Source organism: Anomaloglossus baeobatrachus, chromosome 9, assembly GCF_048569485.1.
Source record: "Anomaloglossus baeobatrachus isolate aAnoBae1 chromosome 9, aAnoBae1.hap1, whole genome shotgun sequence".
NCBI classification, from domain to species: domain Eukaryota; kingdom Metazoa; phylum Chordata; class Amphibia; order Anura; family Aromobatidae; genus Anomaloglossus; species Anomaloglossus baeobatrachus.
In genome coordinates, this window is record NC_134361.1 from 51172456 (window position 1) to 51197052 (window position 24597).

The 24597-nt window shown below is 45.9% G+C and overlaps 1 protein-coding gene across 1 annotated transcript in view; it reads left to right on the forward strand.

Moving 5' to 3' along the window:
* Positions 1-24597, forward strand: part of LOC142251165 (fibronectin type-III domain-containing protein 3A-like) — a 184852-nt gene that overhangs the window by 44624 nt on the left and 115631 nt on the right. Inside the window, 1 exon segment of the mRNA XM_075323707.1 lies at positions 16831-16968. Within this exon segment, the coding sequence (XP_075179822.1) occupies positions 16873-16968 (96 nt within the window). The 5' untranslated portion in view covers positions 16831-16872.

Genomic DNA, 24597 nt, shown 5'->3' on the forward strand with positions numbered 1-24597 from the left:
CGCCACGCTGGTGTGTAGGTGAGAGGTTCCCTTTTAACCTGTCCTTGAGCATCCATAGACTTTAAACATTGGTGGCGGCCTACACTTAATTTTACACTGACTTTATAAAGCTCAATGCACAGTAAGTCTCTTGCCTGAGATCATGCAGGAGCTGAGACTCGGCTGTCAGGCACAGCCAGACTCCACATAGAGCAGGCAGAGATGTTTTATTACTACTTCTGCCTCCCTAATCGCTATATACACAGAGTGTATACAGCTTAGGAAGTGCAAACATGCCTTTCTCCTCCGGACCTAGTGATTAAGTTGATACTTGGTGAAGCACCCCTTTTCAGAATAAGCTTCAGACTGAGAAGTGGTTCTATAAGTATGTGATGATTTTGAAGAGAAAATTTACAGCTGACTGAAAAATTATTGATTGGCGTCCAATAAAGTGGTCATAATGTGTTTTTCACCCCCCGTGATTGAAATCGCACCCTTTAATACGATGATAAAATCTGCAATAAAAAATAAATAAATATAAATATATATATATATATATATATATATATATATATATATATATAAATAAATATATATATATATATATATATATATATATATATATATATAATATATAATTATATTATATATATTTTTTTTTTCCCAGAGCAAATCAGGCAAGGGGTAATTGCTGTACCGATCTGCAAATTAAGAGTGGACTGTTAAATATACATGTAGTCGAGCGTTTAATTAGTGAGAAATGTTCATTATTCACAGTTCTATTTAATTGGTTTCTTTGTTAGAGTGCAGACACAGAGGCAGCAGGGGAAACAGTAGAGGAACAGTCGATTTTATTTATTTATTATTTCTCTCCAAGGTTGGAAGGAAAAAAAAAAACGTTTTTAGCAACTCTATTTTGTTCCCCACTTTTCCTTGTTGCTTCCTAAAAAGTTTGTCACTTTGTGTTGTAAATTATTTTTTTTTTCTCAATGTTAATGCAATGTTTCTGTGATGCTAATCATTACTACGGATAGTATAGCCGGAAGGGTAGTCAGACAAGCTGGGGTCAGGAAATGGCGACACGTCAGGACACAGGGCGTAAGCAGAAGTGTAGTCAAGTCACAGGCCGAGGGTCAGAATTCCATGAGAGTACGTATAGATTCAGGGAGCAGACAGAGACGTGGTCAGGTAACGGTCTGAGGTCAGAAACCAGGAGGTAATGACAAGAAGAGGGGGCAGGCAGAGAGGAGTCAAATAACAGTCCGGGTCATAGAGCAAAGATCAAAACACTAGAAGACACTCAAGCCAACAGCACAACTGCAGAACCAGAGAATACAACTGACGATGTCCTGGGCAAGCATGCTCAGTAAAGAAGCCAGGAAGGGGGGACACTGGAGAAATCAGCACCAACATGGAATCCTGCAGTGTCAATCATCAGGCTGCTAGCTAAGGCCTTTTCTTACACATCAGTTTTTTGTCATCAATCACAATCTGTTTTCTCGACTGATCCATCGCAGATTGTGGCAGAACTGATGCGGCGGATCCGTTTTTTGACGGATCCGACTAGCTGGGGGCTAAATAATAATTGGAGCATGCTCAATAGTAAAAAAAATTGAATCCATCGCCGGATTCCGTCATTTGACAGATGACGACGGATCTTGCGCCCACGACAGATCCGTCGCTGTTTGTTTTTATCGATGTACACAAAAAATGTTACTGTGGACGATGTTTCCATCCAACGGACAAACATTTTTCGACGGATCCATCGAACAACGGATGAAACGTAAGGCAATCCGTTGCTAATACAATTCAATGAGAAAAAATACATCCAGCGGCATCAGTCGCCAGATCCGTTTTTTTTCTTTTTAAAATTCAACGGATTGTGACTGATGGCAAAAACATGAGGTGTGAAAGGGGCCTTAGTAAAACGGGAAAGTGCAGCAGAGCATCACCAAAGGCAAGATGCTCTGCACAGAAGAATAGTAACAGGTGGAACACCTGAGTAATCCGCACCAACATGGAATCCTGCGCTGTCAATCAGGCTGCAAGCTCAGTAACGCAGGAAAGTGCAGCAGAGCATCACCAAAAGCAAGATGCTCTGCACAGAGGAATAGTAACAGGTGGAACACCTGAGTTATCAGCACCAACATGGAATCCTGCGCTGTCAATCAGGCTGCTAGCTCAGTAACGAAGGAAAGTGCAGCAGAGTATCTCCAAAAGGAAGATGCTCTGCACAGAGGAATCATGACAATTTCCAATTAGAAAAGGGGGAAAAAGACAAAGTCAAGGATAGGGTGAACTCCAAACTTCAGACGTCATGCCTCTTTGTGTGCCATTCCTATACATGGGAAAATTGGACTTGACACGTTGCCAGTTTTGGAAATTCGGTTCTTGTTTTTTTTATGCATCCTATGTGTTCCTATAGACCTCTTTGTGCCATGGGGTGCATAAGTATGCCCTTCTCTGAGTGTCCCCTTTATCTAAGCGGCGTACTTTTTTTTTTTTGTGTAAGTGTCAGGCATCTATTTAGTTGAGTTTTCCAGATGTCTGTGACCTGAAAATCCCAAGACAGAACCTCTTGTGCTTATGTAAACCACCGGGGTAGGTGCTGGAACAGCAGATGCTTTGTGGCTCGTCTCGTTTTTCACAAAGGCTTATTTTAGAATAAACCATTTGAATATATGAACCATTTTTTTTCCTGTGTTAACAAAGAAGGGATTTTCCCAGTTCCTCGTTGCTTTGTGTCTGGCTGAGTTCAGCCTCCCCAGATCGGATGTCTACCGGAGAATAGATTGTGTAAAGAACAATATCGGATTGGGCTAGTACACCAGATTTTATATTCGAGTTTGGTGACCAAGTGTAATGTTCATAATATTATGTCAGGAAGGTGTGTTGTGTAACATTTGCATTTTGGGTAACCAAAAATGTGCAGATTGTTACTCATGCTCACAGTGATGCCAGAGTCCCATTATCACTATAGTGTTATCTGATCCCTTTTTTAGAAATTTCCCCAAATAGTTTCCACCAAATTCTGGCACACTTTCCATTTATATTTCTTAAAAGCAGAGGAAAACTGTGCTATTTCCCCTCTGGCAGAAGATCATCTGCAACCGTAACAGACCTTCCCCATTATCTGCCGTCGTGGAGGAGTTAGGACACCAACATACGTTAGACATACTAAACAACTTTAGGTTGTCCATGACCGGCAGGATAATCCATTTGCAAGATGTAAAGTGATAAATTTCAGAAGCAGCCATGCCTCTTTTTTAAGTTTGAGTAAAAGAGAGGTACTTAGATGAATCTTAGGTCTAGCACATGTTCTGGTTTGTTTGTCTCGCACTTTTCTTTTCTCCTGGTTTCCATACGTGATATCCTGTGGTTTTTGCTGCCTCCTGTCTGAATTTACAGTGTGCTCATTCCCATAAGAACAAAGAAAACAATTGAAAGAACAAATGTAAACATTTAACCAGTACCGTATATAAACTTATCACCATAACCCGGTCGACTTTGCAGAACAAAATTACCAGAATACTTTTTACTTCAAGGTGAACCCAAAAACAGTGGTGGAATTGATGGGGTTTCCCCCCCCCCTTATTTTACCAATTTTAACCATTTTAATTCTTTTTAGTTTTCAACACATTATACAGAAAAAATGTTCTATGATCTATTTCAAAAGTACATAAGACTAAGCTGGAAAAATAGTAAGAAAATGTAAACAAAATAAATTTTGCTTAGCCCTTAAAGGGATAGAAGTGCTGAATATATAACTGGCGGAGGTGTGGGCCTATTTATCACGTTCCTGGAGAGCCGAATTAGAGGTATTGTCCCTTTTAAATAACCCAGTGTTTTCTCACCGCCCGAGGAAGTGGTGTGTGTGTGTGTGTGTGTGTGTGTGTGTGTGTGTGTGTGTGTGTGTCAACGCTGGCACAGACTGATGTGACCCTTTACAATATAAAGGAAGTTGGCGAACATAATTTAATCACAGAGCAGCCGTTTTATCCGTCGCCACAAGATTCATTGTTTGTCCGTCACTCTGCACCTCTTTAGGGTATTTTTTTTATCTTGCTGTATGGTGCCATTTGTGATCATTACTTTTAGCCTATTTAGAGTAAATTGTACTGTGCACTTGGAGATGACACATAGTGCCTCTGTCTGGAGTGATGGTCCGATATAAAACTCTTAACTCTAGGGAAATGGTGGCAATCTGACTATAAAACGCTTGGCCTAATCACACGGGGAAGGTAGTGAATTCATTTTCATCTATTGACAGGCGGTATATGCGGGTTGATAGGTGTCAGCTCGCGTGATGCGCAGTGGGCCTCGGTATCTGAGATTGCTGATGGAGTGTAATAACTGTCGCTGCGGAGAACAGTCGTCTTTTTTGTTGTGTCCCTCTGGAACAGAAGACACTAGATTAATGTAATGTGGCATGACAAATTTCCTGTATCCTGTTATTTCTATTTTTTTCTTCATGGGAATGCTCAATGCCTTTAACTCTTGAATACTTGGGTAATCCTCATAAAAAGAGATTGAGAATGTGTAGATTTTTGTGTGTGTGCGTGTGTGTGTGTGTGCGTGTGTGTGTGTGTGCGTGCGTGTGTGTGTGCGCGCATCTGTGTGTGTATGTGCGTGGATATATGTATGTGTATTTGTGTGTGTATTTATGTGTATATACGTGTGTTTGTAGGTGTGTGTGTGTATATATATATATATAATATAGATATGTGTGTGTATGTATATGTAATATGTGCGTGTATATAAATGTGGGTGTCTGTGTGTGTGTATGTATATGTATGCGTGCATTTGCGTATGTCTGTATTTGTGTGTTTTTTTTTTTTTATACATATATATATATATATATATATATATATATATATATATATATATATATATATATATATATATATATATATATATATATATATATATATATATATATATATATATATATATATATATATATATATATATATATATACTAGAAGGTGGCCCGATTCTACGCATCGGGTATTCTAGAATTTACGTATTGTGTAGTTCATGTATGATTTTTGTTATATATATATATATATAGATATATATAGATATATATAGATATATATATATAGATATATATATATATAGATATATATAGATATATATATAGATGTTGTTGTGTGTAGTTACCAAGTGTTTGTGTAGGCGCTGTACGTGTTCTGGGTGTTGTCTGGGTGTGGCGGGGGGTGAGAGCGGTGTTGTATGTGTGTTGCGTGTGTTGCGTTGTTTGTGGAGCGCTGTGTGTCTGTAGCGTTGTGTGTGATTTGCGCGGTTTGTGTGTGTGTGGTGTGTTTTGGGGGGAGGTATGTTTTGTGCAATGTGTGTTGTGCGGTATGTGCGTATATTTGTGTGTGCCGCGGTGTTTGTGTGTTGGGTGTTGTGTGTGTGCAGCGTTGTCTGTGTGTGTGGGTGTCTGTGTAGGGCAGTTGTTTGTGGTTCCCAGTGTGTGTGTGTGTGGTGTGTTGTGCAGTGCGCGCGCGTGTGTGTGTGTGTGTGTGTGTGTGTGTGTGTGTGTGCGCATCAGCCTCTCTTCTCTCAGCCTACCTCTCCCAGCCTCCCTCCTCCCAGCCTCCCTCAGCATCAGCCTCCCTCTCCCAGCCTCCCCAAGCATCAGCCTCCACCAGCATCAGCCTCTCTCCTTCCAGCCTCCCCCAGCATCAGCCTCCGCCAGCATCAGCCTCTCTCCTTCCAGCCTCCTCCAGCATCAGCCTCCCTCTCCCAGCCTTCCCCAGGATCAGCCTCTCTCCTCCCAGCCTCCGTCCTCCCAGCCTTCCCCAGCATCAGCTTTCCCCTCCCAGCCTCCCTCAGCATCAGCCTTCCCCAGCATCAGCCTCTCTCCTTCCAGCCTCCCCCAGCATCAGCCTCTCTCCTTCCAGCTTCCCTCAGCATCAGCCTCCCCTTCCCAGCCTTCCCCAGGATCAGCCTCTCTCCTCCCAGCCTCCTTCCTCCCAGCCTCCCCCTCCCAGCCTCCCCCAGCACCAGCCTTCCGCTCCCAGTCTCCCCCAGCATCAGCCTCCCCATGCATCAGCCTCCACCAGCATCAGCCTCTCTCCTTCCAGCCTCCCCCAGCATCAGCCTCCCCTTTCCAGCCTTCCCCAGGATCAGCCTCTCTCCTCCCAGCCTCCTTCCTCCCAGCCTCCCCCTCCCAGCCTCCCTCAGCATCAGCCTTCCGCTCCCAGTCTCCCCCAGCATCAGCCTCCCCAAGCATCAGCCTCCACCAGCATCAGCCTCTCTCCTTCCAGCCTCCCCCAGCATCAGCCTCTCTCCTTCCAGCCTCCCTCAGCATCAGCCTCCCGTTCCCAGCCTTCCCCAGGATCAGCCTCTCTCCTCCCAGCCTCCTTCCTCCCAGCCTCCCTCAGCATTAGCCTTCCCCTCCCAGCCTCCCCAAGCATCAGCCTCCCCAAGCATCAGCCTCCCCAAGCATCAGCCTCCCCAAGCATCAGCCTCCCCAAGCGTCAGCCTCCCCAAGCGTCAGCCTCCACCAGCATTAGCCTCCACCAGCATTAGCCTCTCTCCTTCCAGCCTCCCCCAGCATCAGCCTCCCCAAGCATCAGCCTCCACCAGCATCAGCCTCCCCCTCCCAGCCTCCCCCAGCATCAGCCTCTCTCCTCCCAGCCTTCCCCATGATCAGCCTCTCTGCTCCCAGCCTCCTCCAGCACGCCGTGCTCCTCTGCCGACACTCACACACCCGATCGCATCCACTCACACACACCCGATCGCATCCACTCACACACACCCGATCGCATCCACTCACACACACCCGATCGCATCCACTCACACACACCCGATCGCATCCACTCACACACACAGACACTGACAATATCGCACATACGCGCTTATACTCACAACATCCGGAGGTATCACATGCTTCTGGCCATGTGATCCTCCCGCAGGTCCTGGAAGCTAACAGCACAGTACCGCCGCCGAGAAGCAAGCGATATCCCAGGATGTTGTGAGTATGTGGATGCGATGTGATGTGTGTGTGAGAGTGAGTGTGATCTGATTTGTGTGTGTGTATGTGTGTGCTGTTATGTGTGTGTGCTGTTATGTGTCTGTATTTTCCGCCGCTGCAGGACCTTGATGTGTGGATGCGATGTGATGTGTGTGTGAGGTGTGTGTGAGAGTGAGTGTGAGCCGGTGTACACTGGTAACTATGATACACATCGGGTAACTAAGGGACCTTAGTTACCCGATGTGTATAATGGTTACCAGCTTTCACGGCCTCCGTCAAGATCCCAGCATCGCAAGGTTATGTCTGGCGCTGCCGGGATCCTGACGCAGCCGGTGTAGAAGCAAGCGATATCCCAGCATGTTTTGATGTGTGAGGTGTGTGTGAGAGTGAGTGTGATCTGATGTGTGTGTGTACTCACCTGGGAGTCGCAGCTCCGTGTCAGTTGGGCCAGAGCGAGCGTGCATTGCGTGAGGGGGGCGGGGCCTGCAGAGAGCCGGGGCGAGAGGCCAATCCGTGGGGGGGGGGCGGGGCCATGGCGATCCCAGCGGCCAATCAGCTTTGTGTCACCGTAAGGACACAATTTCGGAGCATGACAGACAGACAGACAGACAGACAGAATAAGGCAATTATATATATATAGTTATATATATATATAATATATATATATATAATAATTATATATATACATGTGGTGATGATCTGGGGATGCTTCAGCAAGGCTTGAATTGGGCAGATTAAACTTTGCAAAGGACGTATGAATCAAGCCGCAAACAAAGTTATCCTGGAAAAATGGTTGCTTCCTTCTGCTCAGACAATGTTCCCCAACTCTGAGGACTGGTCGTTGTGCCTTGTGTGTGCTCCTTTTCGTGCCTTATTGCAGATGTACTGCAATATATATATATATATATATATATATGTATATATATATATGTATGTATGTATGTATGTATGTGTATGTATATGTATATGTCATTCCGTGTCAAGTGGACCAGTGGTCCCCACTCGACGTTCTCAGATTTTGCTGAAAATTTATAAGGATGTACATGTATGTTTGAAAAGAGGTTCTGTAAATTTTTAGGGCCAGATCTCAAATACATTGGTCACTGTTGACCTGTCACTGGAGGCCCCCCCCAAGCCTGCGGCTTCAGCTAAGAGGATTTTGCAAACTTTGGCACATAGCCATTAGAGTTCTATACTGGCTATGATGCTAAAATTTGGCATACTAGCTCAACTTTTGCTGGTAAACGCGATAAAATTATTACCGGCTATGACAAAACAATATTTCGGCCGCAATTTTGTGTCAAAGTAGCTTGCAAAACGCCTCGCATAAAATTTTATGCCAAACCTTGCCCATGTATAACTCAAGACCAAAAACCAATAGGAACTGGTGCTTTACCCTGTACAACAAACATCTTCATGACTTTGCATTGCTGCAATATCACGGTCAAAGCATATGTATTTGTGGAAATATTCACACCCACATATGATGAAAAACTTAAAAAAAACGAATTTTACCTATTTTTAGGTCAACTTTCCCAAAAAGGGTACCCCTAAAATATATTAATTCTGTTATTTGAAAGAGCACATTTTTCTCTACAAGGATCATTGGGGTTTTTTTTGGAGTCTCTCCATTTAAGAAAAGAAAAATGCCACTGAACATGGTGTTATTTATTAATACGCAATGAATGGTAACTGCACTATTCAAACCCTTGCGTTGGTCCATGGTGGTTATACCACAACCGATTCCCTAAGAATTGGTATTATAATCCTATTAAGAATTGTAATAATGCTGTCTTTCGAGAATTGGCAGCCCCATCGCCTAGGAGCCATGGCCGATAGCCGTGCAAGGCAAGTCGCGGGTGGTCTCTTTATCGCAGGTTCCAAAGCCTGAGGGTGGGGGTCTTTGCCTAGGATCCCAAGCCTAATATTGGGGATCTTTTGTTGGTTCCCAATCCATAATGTTCAGTCTAAGTACCGTATTTTTCGGACTATAAGACGCACCGGACTATAAGACGCACCCTGGTTTTAGAGGAGGAAAATGGGAAAATAAAACTTTAAGCAAAAAATGTGGTCATGACACACTGTTATGGGGCGAGGATCTGCTGCTGAAACTGTTATGGGGGTAATGTCCCCAAATTCTCTACTAAGGTACCCCATCCTGGTAATGATCCTCCTGCCTTGTATATGATCCTGCTATAAACCCCCATCCAGCCTGTTCACATACCCCCCCCATCCAGCCTGTTCACATACCCCCCCCATCCAGCCTGTTCACATACCCCCCCCATCCAGCCTGTTCACATACCCCCCCCATCCAGCCTGTTCACATACCCCCCCCATCCAGCCTGTTCACATACCCCCCCCATCCAGCCTGTTCACATACCCCCCCATCCAGCCTGTTCACATACCCCCCCATCCAGCCTGTTCACATACCCCCCCCATCCAGCCTGTTCACATACCCCCCCCATCCAGCCTGTTCACATACCCCCCCCATCCAGCCTGTTCACATACCCCCCCATCCAGCCTATTCACATACCCCCCCCATCCAGCCTGTTCACATACCCCCCCCATCCAGCCTGTTCACATACCCCCCCCCCCCCATCCAGCCTGGTCACATACCCCCCCCCCCCCATCCAGCCTGGTCACATACCCCCCCCATCCAGCCTGTTCACATACCCCCCCCATCCAGCCTGTTCACATACCCCCCCCCATCCAGCCTGTTCACATACCCCCCCCCATCCAGCCTGTTCACATACCCCCCCCATCCAGCCTGTTCACATACCCCCCCATCCAGCCTGTTCACATACCCCCCCCATCCAGCCTGTTCACATACCCCCCCCATCCAGCCTGTTCACGTACCCCCCCCCATCCAGCCTGTTCACGTACCCCCCCCATCCAGCCTGTTCACGTACCCCCCCCATCCAGCCTGTTCACGTACCCCCCCATCCAGCCTGTTCACGTACCCCCCCCATCCAGCCTGTTCACGTACCCCCCCCATCCAGCCTGTTCACGTACCCCCCCCATCCAGCCTGTTCACGTACCCCCCCCATCCAGCCTGTTCACGTACCCCCCCCCATCCAGCCTGTTCACGTACCCCCCCCATCCAGCCTGTTCACGTACCCCCCCCCATCCAGCCTGTTCACGTACCCCCCCCCCATCCAGCCTGTTCACGTACCCCCCCCCATCCAGCCTGTTCACGTACCCCCCCCCATCCAGCCTGTTCACGTACCCCCCCCCCCCCCATCCAGCCTGTTCACGTACCCCCCCCCCATCCAGCCTGTTCACGTACCCCCCCATCCAGCCTGTTCACGTACCCCCCCCCCCATCCAGCCTGTTCACGTACCCCCCCCCATCCAGCCTGTTCACGTACCCCCCCCCATCCAGCCTGTTCACGTACCCCCCCCCCCATCCAGCCTGTTCACATACTCCCATCCTGCTATATGCCCCCATCGTGCTCATATACCATCCTGGTATATGGCCTGTATCCTATAGCACAGAGAAAAAAAATTAAACGTTTATACTCACCTTTTCCTCACTCCCTGCAGCACCGATCATATCTTCCTCTCTGGCACGCTGACCTGTGGGTGTGGAGCCGTTCCCCTGCTGTACGCGATGTCTTCCTGTCTGTGCCGATCAGCTGACCAGCTCAGCACAGATCAGCTGACCGGCACAGACAGGAAGACATCGCGTGCAGCAGGGGGCGGCTCCACACACGGGGACGGGTGAGTGTACTGATTCACTGCACCCCGCGCTGATGATGATGATGATGACGACGCGCGGGGGGCAGTGAATACAGCCGCACATGATCACTCCAGGCTGTAATTGCCAGGGGTGATCATGCGGCCGGCTCTTTGCTATGCGCTCGTCCTCCCGTCCACCTGTCAGTGCCGGCTTCAGCGCTGAGAGATGGCCGGGAGGATGGGCGTGCATATGTAATGAGCGGGCCCACGTGGTCACGGCAGGCGCTGCTGCTGCCTGCTCGTGTCCCTGATGACCCGCTGCACCACAGCACCCTTGTTCCCGGCCGCAGCCCTATAGTCAGACCATAAGACGCACCCCCAACTTTCCCCCAACATTTGGGGGAAAAAAAGTGCGTCTTATGGTCCGAAAAATACGGTAAGTGGTCTGGAATTGTTGCTGAATTTGCAACATAATGGGTTCAGAGAAGCTGTATTGTCGGCCCATTGCTGTTGCAGCTGGTGCTGGAATTATTGCAATGATTGACTGCTCGGGAATCCAGCATGTATCATTTCTCACAGGCCAGTGAAAGAAGCTGCTCCATGAGGATGCATGAAATGTATTAATGCATCATGGTCGTCGACTGAAATTTCAGAAATATTTCCAATCCACCAGTTCCTATGGTAAATGCAGGCAATGTATTGCCCTGGCTGGAGGTTTGCAATTGGCACAAAAGGCATTTCTGATCTGACAGATCCATCTACATGGGCAATGGAAGATGAAGGGTCATTTCACACCCTTGAAATGTGAATCTTTTTGTCATCAATTGGCACAAACTGGTGATTTTCTCTTGTTCCAGCAATTGTATGTCCATCTTTGAACCTTTCCTCTTGAACTACCCGTATTTCGTCAATTTTTTCTTTTGGAACAAAAAAAAACTTGATTCCATGCAGTTGCTCGTTGCAAAAGTTGAATAAATCCACCGGGGTCAGTATTTGGTTTTCAGTTGGGCGTTGAAGACTGGCACGAGCTGCCAACCTCTTTGCTGTCCCTCCAATCCCATCACAGGGCGACTTTCCATGACTGGTACCAAAAAAATTCATTCAGCGCTGATATTGAAAATCAGCATTGTGGTGGCACAAGTTGAGAAAATTTTGGAAATTTTTGTACGGGATGCAGAGCAATCACTGAAGTAGTGATATGACGGAATCCCATAGATGAGGAGTCTTGAGATACTCCACAATTACTGTTAAGAAAGTGTGGACTGCAACAAGGGTGTCAAATGACGCTTCATCTTTCATTGCAAATTCAGCAACAATTCCAGACCACTTACTTAGACTGAACATTATGGCTTGGGAACCAACAAAAGATACCCAATATTAGGCTTGGGATCCTAGGCAAAGACACCCACCCTCAGCTTTGAACCTGCGATAAAGAGACCACCCGCGACTTGCCTTGCACGGCTATCGGCCATGGCTCCTAGGCGAGGGGCTGCCAATTCTCGAAAGACAGCATTATTACAATTCTTAATAGGATTATAATACTAATTCTTAGGGAATCGGTTGTGGTATAACCACCATGGACCAACGCAAGGGTTTTGAATAGTGCAGTTACCATTCATTGCGTATTAATAAATAACACCATGTTCAGTGGCATTTTTCTTTTCTTAAATGGAGAGACTCCAAAAAAACACCCAATGATCCTTGTAGAGAAAAATGTGCTCTTTCAAGTGATAACAGAATTAAGATATTTTAGGGGTACCCTTTTTGGAAATTTGACCTAAAATAGGTAAAATTCGTTTTTTTTTAAGTTTTTCATCATATATGTGGGTGTGAATATTTCCACAAATACATATGCTTTGACCGTGATATTGCAGCAATGCAAAGTCATGAAGATGTTTGTTGTACAGGGTAAAGCACCAGTTCCTATTGGTTTTTGGTCTTGAGTTATATATGGGCAAAGTTTGTCATAAATTTTATGCGAGGCGTTTTGCAAGCTACTTTCACACAAAATTGCGGCCGAAATATTGTTTTGTCATAGCTGGTAATAGTTTTATCGCCTTTAGCAGCAAAAGTTGAGCTAGTATGCCAAATTTCAGCATCATAGCCAGTATAGAACGCTAATGGCTATGTGCCAAAGTTTGCAAAATCCTCTTAGCTGAAGCCGCAGGCTTGGGGGGGGCCTCCAGTGAAAGGTCAACAGTGACCAATGTATTTGAGATCTGGCCCTAAAAATTTACAGAACCTCTTTCCAAACATACATGTACATCCTTATAAATTTTCAGCAAAATCGGAGAACGTCGAGTGGGGATGATTTTTAAAACTGGTCCACTTGACACGGAATGACATATATATATATATTATATTATATAATATATATATATATATATATATAATATATAATACTAGAAGGTGGCCCGATTCTACGCATCGGGTATTCTAGAATTTACGTATTGTGTAGTTTCATGTATGATTTTTGTTATATATATATATATATATATATATATATATATATATATATATATATATATATATATATATAGATGTTGTTGTGTGTAGTTACCAAGTGTTTGTGTAGGGCGCTGTACATGTTCTGAGTGTCGCGGGGGGTGAGAGCGGTGTTGTATGTGTGTTGTGTGTGTTGCGTTGTTTGTGGAGCGCTGTGTGTCTGTAGCGTTGTGTGTGTGTGTGTTGTGCGGTTTGTGTGTGTGTGGTGTGTTTTGGGGGGAGGTATGTTTTGAGCAATGTGTGTGTTGTGCAGTATGTGCGTATATTTGTGTGTGCAGCGTTGTCTGTGTGTGTGGGTGTCTGTGTAGGGCGTTGTTTGTGATTCCTAGTGTGTGTGTGTTGTGCAGTGCGCGTGTGTGTGTGTGTGGGGGGAGGTGTGCACCTCCCATCGTGCTCCATCCCCCATGCTGCGCACCCCCCCATCGCGCTGCATCCCCCATGCTGCGCACCTCCCAAACGTGCTCCATCCGCCATGCTGCGCACTCCCAAACGTGGTCCATCCGCCATGCTGCGCACTCCCCAAACGTGCTCCATCCGCCATACTGCGCACTCCCCATCGTGCTGCATCCCCATGCTGCGCACTCCCAAACGTGCTCCATCCGCCATGCTGCGCACTCCCCATCGTGCTCTATCCGCCATGCTGCACACTCCCAAACGTGCTCCATCCGCCATGCTGCGCACTCCCAAACGTGCTCCATCCGCCATGCTGCGCACCCCCTATCATGCTCCACCCGCCATGCTGCGCACTCCCAAACGTGCTCCACCCGCCATGCTGCGCACTCCCAAACGTGCTCCATCCGCCATGCTGCGCACTCCCAAACGTGCTCCATCCGCCATGCTGCGCACTCCCAAACGTGGTCCATCCGCCATGCTGCGCACTCCCAAACGTGCTCCATCCGCCATGCTGCGCACTCCCAAACGTGCTCCATCCGCCATACTGCGCACTCCCCATCGTGCACCATCCGGCATGCTGCGCACTCCCAAACGTGCTCCATCCGCCATGCTGCGCACTCCCAAACGTGCTCCATCCGCCATGCTGCGCACTCCCAAACGTGCTCCATCCGCCATGCTGCGCACTCCCAAACGTGGTCCATCCGCCATGCTGCGCGCTCCCAAACGTGCTCCATCCGCCATGCTGCGCACTCCGAAACGTGCTCCATCCGCCATACTGCGCACTCCCAAACGTGCTCCATCTGCCATACTGCGCACTCCCAAACGTGCTCCATCCGTCATGCTGCGCACTCCCAAACGTGCTCCATCCGTCATGCTGCGCACTCCCAAACGTGCTCCATCCGCCATGCTGCGCACTCCCAAACGTGCTCCATCCGCCATGCTGCGCACCCCCCATCATGCTCCATCCGCTTGGGAGTGCGCAGCATGCCGGATGGTGCACGATGGGGAGTGCGCAGTATGGCGGATGGAGCACGTTTGGGAGTGCGCAGTATGGCGGATGGAGCACGTTTGGGAGTGCGCAGCATGGCGGATGGACCACGTTTGGGAGTGTGCAGCATGGCGGATGGACCACGTTTGGGAGTGCGCAGCATGGCGGATGGACCACGTTTGGGAGTGCGCAGCATGGGGGATGCAGCATGATGGGGAGTGCGCAGTATGGCGGATGGAGCACGTTTGCTCAGCCTCTCTCCTTCCAGCCTCCCTCAGCATCAGCCTCCCCCTCCCAGCCTTCCCCAAGATCAGCCTCTCTGCTCCCAGCCTCCTCCAGCACGCCGTGCTCCTCTGCCGACACTCACCCACACCCGATCGCATCCACTCACCCACACAACCGATCGCATCCACTCACCCACACAACCGATCGCATCCACTCACCCACACAACCGATCGCATCCACTCACCCACACACCCGATCGCATCCACTCACACACACCCGATCGCATCCACTCACACACACCCGATCGCATCCACTCACACACACCCGATCGCATCCACTCACACACACCCGATCGCATACACTCACACACACCCGATCGCATACACTCACACACACAGACACTGACGATATTGCACATACGCGCTGATACTCACAACATCCGGGGATATCACATGCTTCTGGCCATGTGATCCTCCGTCAGGTCCTGGAAGCTCACAGCACAATATCGCCGCCGAGAAGCAAGCGATATCCCAGGATGTTGTGAGTATTTGGATGCGATGTGATGTGTGAGGTATGTGTGAGTGTGATCTGATTTGTGTGTGTGTGTATGTGTGTGTGTGTGTGTGTGCTGTTATGTGTGTGCTGTTATGTGTGTGCTGTTATGTTATGTATTTTCCGCAGCTGCAGGACCTTGATGTGTGGATGCGATGTGATGTATGTGTGAGGTGTGTATGAGAGTGAGTGGGAGCCGGTGTACACTGGTAACTATGATACACATCGGGTAACTAAGGGACCTTAGTTACCCGATGTGTATAATGGTTACCAGCTTTCACGGCCTCCGTTAAGATCCCAGCATCGCAAGGTTATGTGTGGCGCTGCCGGGATCCTGACGGAGCCGGTGTAGAAGCAAGCGATATCCCAGCATGTTGTGATGTGTGGATGTGATGTGTGGATGTGATGTGTGGATGTGATGTGTGGATGTGATGTGTGGATGTGATGTGTGGATGTGATGTGTGGATGTGATGTGTGGATGTGATGTGTGGATGTGATGTGTGGATGTGATGTGTGGATGTGATGTGTGGATGTGATGTGTGGATGTGATGTGTGGATGTGATGTGTGGATGTGATGTGTGGATGTGATGTGTGGATGTGATGTGTGGATGTGATGTGTGGATGTGATGTGTGGATGTGATGTGTGGATGTGATGTGTGGATGTGATGTGTGAGGTGTGTGTGAGAGTGAGTGTGATCTGATGTGTGTGTACTCACCTGGGAATCGGAGCCCCGTGTCAGTTGGGCCACAGCGAGCGTGCATTGCGTGAGGGGGGCGGGGCCTGCAGAGAGCCGGGGCGAGAGGCCAATCCGTGTGGGGGGGCGGGGCCATGGCGAGCCCAGCGGCCAATCAGCTTTGTGTCACCGTAAGGACACAATTTCGGAGCATGGCAGACAGACAGACAGACAGATAGACAGACAGATAGACAGACAGACAGACAGAATAAGGCAATTATATATATCAGATATATTTAATATATTGTATGTTGCATGGTTTCCTACAAGCCTGGGCACGTACACAGAATATCTAGAATATTTATGCTCTTGTAACTGGAACTTTGAGTGATAATACTTTAAGGGGGTTGTCTGAGATTTATTTTTAGCCTTCTTTGAATCAGGAAACGTGGTAAAATAAGAAAAAAACCCTAAATTTTATACTCCTCTAGTACATTCCCGATCGATCCAGTGTTGACCTACCAAAACCGCTGCAGTCAATCACTGTCTGCAGACGGCAGCGGTTGCAGCATGCATGTATCGTTGGTACATTATCATTGTACGGCTGCGAACAATGTGGTGGGATTATTGGAGGAGCAGGGTTTTTACCCCCTTTTAACTTGATATCGCATTTCTGGCTTATTTTGGGTTCTTATTAGTGCTCGTACTTGAGCTCCCGTCAAAGAGTGGTCGGACCCCACTAATCCGCGATTTACCACTTATCTTATGAATAGATGATAATTTCTAAATACGGGAAATTATGAATCCAGGATATTCTAACCTAAAACCCTTTTTATATTTATTTTCCCTCAGGTGGTGGATGTGAACATCTGTCGATGAAAGATCATTTCAGCCATGATGGCCGACCAGCCTCCTCCTTTGGAAGCTACGCCCTTAATGAATGAAGTTTCACTTGTACCTCACATGGTGAATGGAGATAGCACGCAACAGGTAAACTTGGCTCATACCGTCCGTTACCTTCCCGCAGGTTATTTGCCCTCCTGGTTTGTTTTTAGTGAATATGTTGGTGCATGAGGTACCTGAGATGGAGATTTTGCAGATGTTTTGTGCCTTTTTATGAGCTCATTTAATGCTTCCGGTGCTTTATAGTAGTTATAGGCCTGAGTGTCCACATAGGATCATCACCCACTATGTGGCCTTACAGGTTGTGCGGGTGAACGGCAGGCACACTACAGTGGGGTTTAATAGTCACTGGAATATCCCTGGAAACCCCCTTTAAATATTGGGTAGGGGTTGCTTTATGGTATTTCAGCAATTCACCAGTCAGAATTGATTGATATAAAAGCACCGCAGGAGGTGACTCTCACACGGATCTAAGGATCTGTATTTTATTAGTTAACAAAAGTAATAAAATTCCTCACTTTTATATAAATTATTTTCCCGATAGTCCAGTGGAAACACATTGTACATATGTAGCTGAGGTCGGCCATGACTTATGAAGTGCTATCGCTTCCTTCCACTTCAGTAAGCAGTGACATCCTATTTTTCTTATAGTTGCTGAAGCACGACCGTCCGTAGCTTTCACAAGTGTCGGTGGTTTCAATGTAGAAGTATTCTTAGAAATCCTCTGTATGAGTGTACACGAGAGTGAGAAACAGCCAGATGTCAGGCTCTGTCATGTGGCTTCTACAGATCTCTCAGAATCTATCTTTCTAACACATAGGACAGATCTATATATATATATATATATATATATATATATATATATATATATATATATATATATATATATATATATATATATATATATATATATATATATATATATATATATATATATATATATATATATATATATAGATCTGTCCTATCTATTTTATCTATCATCCATCCATTAATCCATTTATCTGTCCGTCGTTTCCTTGTTGACCGTCGTTTCCCTGTTGACCGTCGTTTCCCTGTTGACCGTCGTTTCCCTGTTGACCGTCGTTTCCCTCTTGACCGTCGTTTCCCTCTTGACCGTCGTTTCCCTCTTGACCGTCGTTTCCCTCTTGACCGTCGTTTCCCTCTTGACCGTCGTTTCCCTGTTGACCGTCGTTTCCCTGTTGACCGTCGTTTCCCTGTTGACCGTCGTTTCCCTGTTGACCGTCGTTTCCCTGTTGACCGTCGTTTCCCTGTTGACCGTCGTTTCCCTGTTGACCGTCGTTTCCCTGTTGACCGTCGTTTCCCTGTTGACCGTCGTTTCCCTGTTGACCGTCGTTTCCCTCTTGACCGTCGACCAACCGTGTTTCCCCAAAAATAAGACAAGGTCTTATTTTTTTTTTTTTGCTCCGAAACATTCTCTAGGGCTTATTTTCAAGGGGTGTCTTAAACTTTTCCATGAACAGCAATCCACATTTATTCTTCAACTGAAAAAAAAAAAAAATCAACATTTATTCAAATCTAATCCTGTCATCCTGACATTCTGGAACATCAACATTTTGCGTTAATTTTATTACTGGTTCAGATGCACATTTTCTTATCTGATCTACTGTTCTCATGGTGTAGAACCCGTCCTATACTGGTGGGTGCATACCATATTTACAAAGGTTTAAATTACCTGCTTACATTTATTATTCTCTATGTGCTGCTATGTTTACCCCCAAAAGAAAGCAGACACCCCCTCAAAGAATTGCACTTACCAGACCCCAAGCAATTATAGTTGGCAAGAGAATGGGCTCCCACATACAAATGTGCGTCACTGTCAGGTCCCCCTGTGTTCTACAGCGGTTGGCACCCCCTGGTGACTGGAAGAAGTATGATTCGAGTTGAGTGATACTGGTACCTAATCTGTTTGTGGGAGCTGCAGTGCAATGCAGCAGGAACGGTGAGGGACCTGATAGCGACTCAGATCTCGGTGTGAGAGCCCATCCACAATCGACACTTGCCAACTGTAATTGTTCAGGATTTGCTGGGTGCAATTTTTTTTTTTTTTTATTTGAGGGGGGGGGCTGTCTGCTTTCATTGCTGAAGAGTGCTGCAGTCTTTTTTTTTTTTTTGCTTCTTGGACACTTCCATATGGAACTGCAACAAGGGCTTATGTTTTTGAAAAAACACAATAGAGGACATTATTAAAAACGGTAACAACTCACCATAAAGAAATATGGGGATATAATATTACAATCATAGTGACTTGACGGATTCTCAGAGATGATTGTCAGATAATACAAGATACCCAAAATACAAAAAGGTAATCGATTGCTATAAATGAATGATGTAAGGGTATCAAAATGAAAAATTGCAATAGTTTCAATGTTGAGAATTTTGCTCTTATGTTTTTTTGGAGTCGGGCTTATGTTTGGTTTTTGGAGTCGGGCTTATGTTTGGTTTTTGGAGTCGGGCTTATGTTTGGTTTTTGGAGTCGGGCTTATGTTTGGTTTTTGGAGTCGGGCTTATGTTTGGTTTTTGGAGTCGGGCTTATGTTTGGTTTTTGGAGTCGGGCTTATGTTTGGTTTTTGGAGTCGGGCTTATGTTTGGTTTTTGGAGTCGGGCTTATGTTTGGTTTTTGGAGTCGGGCTTATGTTTGGTTTTTGGAGTCGGGCTTATGTTTGGTTTTTGGAGTCGGGCTTATGTTTGGTTTTTGGAGTCGGGCTTATGTTTGGTTTTTGGAGTCGGGCTTATGTTTGGTTTTTGGAGTCGGGCTTATGTTTGGTTTTTGGAGTCGGGCTTATGTTTGGTTTTTGGAGTCGGGCTTATGTTTGGTTTTTGGAGTCGGGCTTATGTTTGGTTTTTGGAGTCGGGCTTATGTTTGGTTTTTGGAGTCGGGCTTATGTTTGGTTTTTGGAGTCGGGCTTATGTTTGGTTTTTGGAGTCGGGCTTATGTTTGGTTTTTGGAGTCGGGCTTATGTTTGGTTTTTGGAGTCGGGCTTATGTTTGGTTTTTGGAGTCGGGCTTATGTTTGGTTTTTGGAGTCGGGCTTATGTTTGGTTTTTGGAGTCGGGCTTATGTTTGGTTTTTGGAGTCGGGCTTATGTTTGGTTTTTGGAGTCGGGCTTATGTTTGGTTTTTGGAGTCGGGCTTATGTTTGGTTTTTGGCGCCGGGCTTATGTTTGGTTTTTGGCGCCGGGCTTATGTTTGGTTTTTGGCGCCGGGCTTATGTTTGGTTTTTGGCGCCGGGCTTATGTTTGGTTTTTGGCGCCGGGCTTATGTTTGGTTTTTGGCGCCGGGCTTATGTTTGGTTTTTGGCGCCGGGCTTATGTTTGGTTTTTGGCGCCGGGCTTATGTTTGGTTTTTGGCGCCGGGCTTATGTTTGGTTTTTGGCGCCGGGCTTATGTTTGGTTTTTGGCGCCGGGCTTATGTTTGGTTTTTGGCGCCGGGCTTATGTTTGGTTTTTGGCGCCGGGCTTATGTTTGGTTTTTGGCGCCGGGCTTATGTTTGGTTTTTGGCGCCGGGCTTATGTTTGGTTTTTGGCGCCGGGCTTATGCTTTAAGCATACTCCAAAACTCCCCAAAATGCTACTAGGGTTTCTTTTCGGGTAGGTCTTATTTTCAGGGAAACAGGTCATCTGTCCATCTATCTATCCATCCAATGTTTCTTTCTTTCTAGCGTATATATCTATTATATCTAAATACCTGTCATCTGTCATATCTATTGTATCTGTGGTGTCTATGCCTCTATGGTATTTTTATTATCCCTCTCTACTGTATCTATCAATCTAGCTATTATCTATCAGCTATTGCTATTTACTGTAGCCATCTAGCTGTCTGTCTAGTCTATATATCTACACTTTCTAATGTATCAGTCCACCTTTCTAGCTGTGTATTATATCTTGTATATACCTTTCTATCACCTATGTATCATACAGTAAAAGTTCTATAATGCACACCTGGGCAGATTACGTCCTGCAAGCCATGTCCGGCCCGTGAAAATCAAATGTAACAGGCGTCGGTGCTCCGGCGGTTCTCCAACGCAGTTCATACCTGACGTGCATGGACCTGACCCTTAGACACAGGGTATGTGCACATACTACATTGCACATTGTGCACACCTCTCGCCTCTCCCCAATCACGCTCTTTCTGGGAAAAAAAAAAGTTTTTTTTCCCAGGTCGTCACTACTGAAAAATATGATAGCGGGCCCATGTCCATGACAACCAGGGATGTGAGCAAGTTGATGCCTCATTGAGTGGCATCTTTTCACTTGGCCCATAATATTCAGTACTTCTGGATCAGAACGAGGCTTATACTATTCCAAAATATCTTTTCGTGAGCCTAAAGTGTTATTAGTCACATGTGACATGACCCTTTTTTTTATACATGGAGTGAATAAACATTGAAAAATGCAGGTCAATTGCATAACTATTAGCAGCATAATTAGGATCAGAGCGCCTGATTCCAGGGATTTGTCTCCTCTTAGGCTGGATGCCCTAGTTTCGATACAATCTGCGTTTTATCAGCAGGAGATTATCACTGCAGGACAGTCAGGCTAATCTGTATAACCCCGCCCCCACCACTGATCGTCAATGTACAGTATACACAGGAAGCTGCCAACCGGGGATTCAGGCTGGGTTATACACAGCTCAGCATTCTGAGCTCTGCTACATCAGCAGCAGAGTAAACAGCGATCGATCAAAAGTGCAGAAAGCAGCTGAGGAAGTGATATATTGCTGGAATCTCCATCTCAGCCCCTACATCATGCTGCTCTCAGTTTATAAAGTAATCCCTGCTGATAAATTCCCTTTAAAGGGGTTGTCTACGAATACAGTTGGCTTCAGCTGTCTGAATATAAAAAATTAAGTAGTACCTCGCCTCTCCTGCTACCACGCAAGGATTTAATCCTTAGTTTACTGCTTTTTATGAGGCAATAAAATAATTTTTTTAAAGCAGAATTAACTTGAGCTGGTTGGTTCTTCTCTTCACACGCATCCTCATCAGACCCCTTTAAAAAATTAAGTTACCCACCTTTTGTTTCAGCTCAAAAATGAAAGCATGGTGCGTGTTTCAAATCTGCAAAAGGCTCATTAATTATATATATATATATATATATATATATATATATATATATATATATATATATATATATATATATATATATATATATATATATATATATATATATATAAATTATATATTTAATTAATATATTATAATTATGTATAATAATAATTATATATATTAATTATATATATAATATTAATATAGTATATAACCGTATATGCCGGCGTATAAGACGACTGGGCGTATAAGACGACCCCCAACTTCTGCCCTAAAAATATAGAATTTGGGATATACTCACTGTATAAGACTACCCCGCTCCCAAATGAAAAAAAGTCTGCTTTGATTGCAACATGTTAATTTTAATTCAAATGCATATGACATGCAGGTACTGTATATAGCAGCAAAACTGTCACTTATAAACATAAGGTTGTTTCAAACATGTACGGTAAAGCTAAAACTTTGCAAAAGAAACAAGAGAGCAAGTGCCTGGTGATCATAACTGTAAGCTGCGATATTGTAACAGGTCTTGCTGGCATGACAGTTTCCCTTTAAAAGCCTTCAAAATCCTCCTGTTCGTCATCTGATATCATAAGTACCGTACATCAATGACATCTTGTGATACATATTCAGTATGCTTCAGTATGCTAAGAGCAGGGGGCCGCACTGTGTGAAGAGGTGTTTTTTTTACTGTCCAGTATAACCAATAGGATTAGTGCAGGGGCGGGGGAGTCACCGGGCCGAGAAAGGGGGCGGGGTCGGCAGCAGCACTTACTGTAGCAATATGCACACTTACACCAGCATGTAAGCTCTTCATTAATGTCCCTGCATGGATGCGAGGGGAATCTGGCGTTACTGCACTAATCCTATTGGTTATACTGGACAGTGAAAAAAAACACCTCCTCACACAGTGCGGCCCCCTGCTATATATCCGCTGTATATGCTGTATGACAGGGGTCAGGAACCTCTTTGGCTAAGAGAGCCGTAAACGCCACATATTTTGAAATATAATTCCGCGAGAGCCGTACAATATGTTTTTAAAGGGCCATTGACAGATCAATCGCTCCAATGTTCACTTAGTACAGCAAGGAATGCTCCTCCCTGCTGTATAAAGCCACAACTGGACTGAAACAATGGTACTACACTCTGCTACAAACAGACACACACAACTCTGCTACAAACAGACAAACACACACAACTCTGCTACATACAGACAAACACACACAACTCTGCTACATACAAACACACACAACTCTGCTACATACAGACAAACACATACAACTCTGCTACATACAGACAAACACACACAACTCTGCTACATACAGACAAACACATACAACTCTGCTACATACAGACAAACACACACAACTCTGCTACATACAGACAAACACATACAACTCTGCTACATACAGACAAACACACACAACTCTGCTACAAACAGACACACACAACTCTGCTACAAACAGACACACACAACTCTGCTACAAACAGACACACACAACTCTGCTACAAACAGACACACACAACTCTGCTACAAACAGACACACACAACTCTGCTACAAACAGACACACACAACTCTGCTACAAACAGACACACACAACTCTGCTACAAACACACACACAACTCTGCTACAAACAGACACACACAACTCTGCTACAAACAGACACACACAACTCTGCTACAAACAGACAAACACACACAACTCTGCTACAAACAGACACATACACAACTCTGCTACATACAGACAAACACACACAACTCTGCTACAAACAGACAAACACACACAACTCTGCTACAAACAGACAAACACACACAACTCTGCTACATACAGACAAACACACACAACTCTGCTACATACAGACAAACACATACAACTCTGCTACATACAAACACATACAACTCTGCTACATACAGACAAACACACACAACTCTGCTACATACAGACAAACACACACAACTCTGCTACATACAGACAAACACATACAACTCTGCTACATACAGACAAACACACACAACTCTGCTACATACAGACAAATACACACAACTCTGCTACATACAGACAAACACATACAACTCTGCTACATACAGACAAACACATACAACTCTGCTACATACAGACAAACACACACAACTCTGCTACATACAGACAAACACACACAACTCTGCTACATACAGACAAACACACACAACTCTGCTACATACAGACAAACACACACAACTCTGCTACATACAGACAAACACACACAACTCTGCTACATACAGACAAACACATACAACTCTGCTACATACAGACAAATACACACAACTCTGCTGCTCTGTGGGGCCTGCACCCGCGGCTCGGCGGGTACAGCACCCGTGGCATCGGCGGGGGGGGGGGGATTGGCAGGGCATACATCTGGGGGGTTAGAAGCAGCTCACCGGGGCCCATAATGGGGAGGCGGGGAGGGCATTTACCCGATTAGGTCACGGTGGAGAGGGGGCCCACACAGCGCCGGACAGAAGCTCGCCTCCTTCATCTGTGGGACTGAGAAGGCAGTAGCTCCGCCCACAGATGAAATTCAAAACAGGATGTCTGCGCGCCTTAAAGTGACGGCGCCGCAGATTGCTGCCGAGGACTGCGGTCCCCGGAACTCGGCCGGGGGCAGCAGA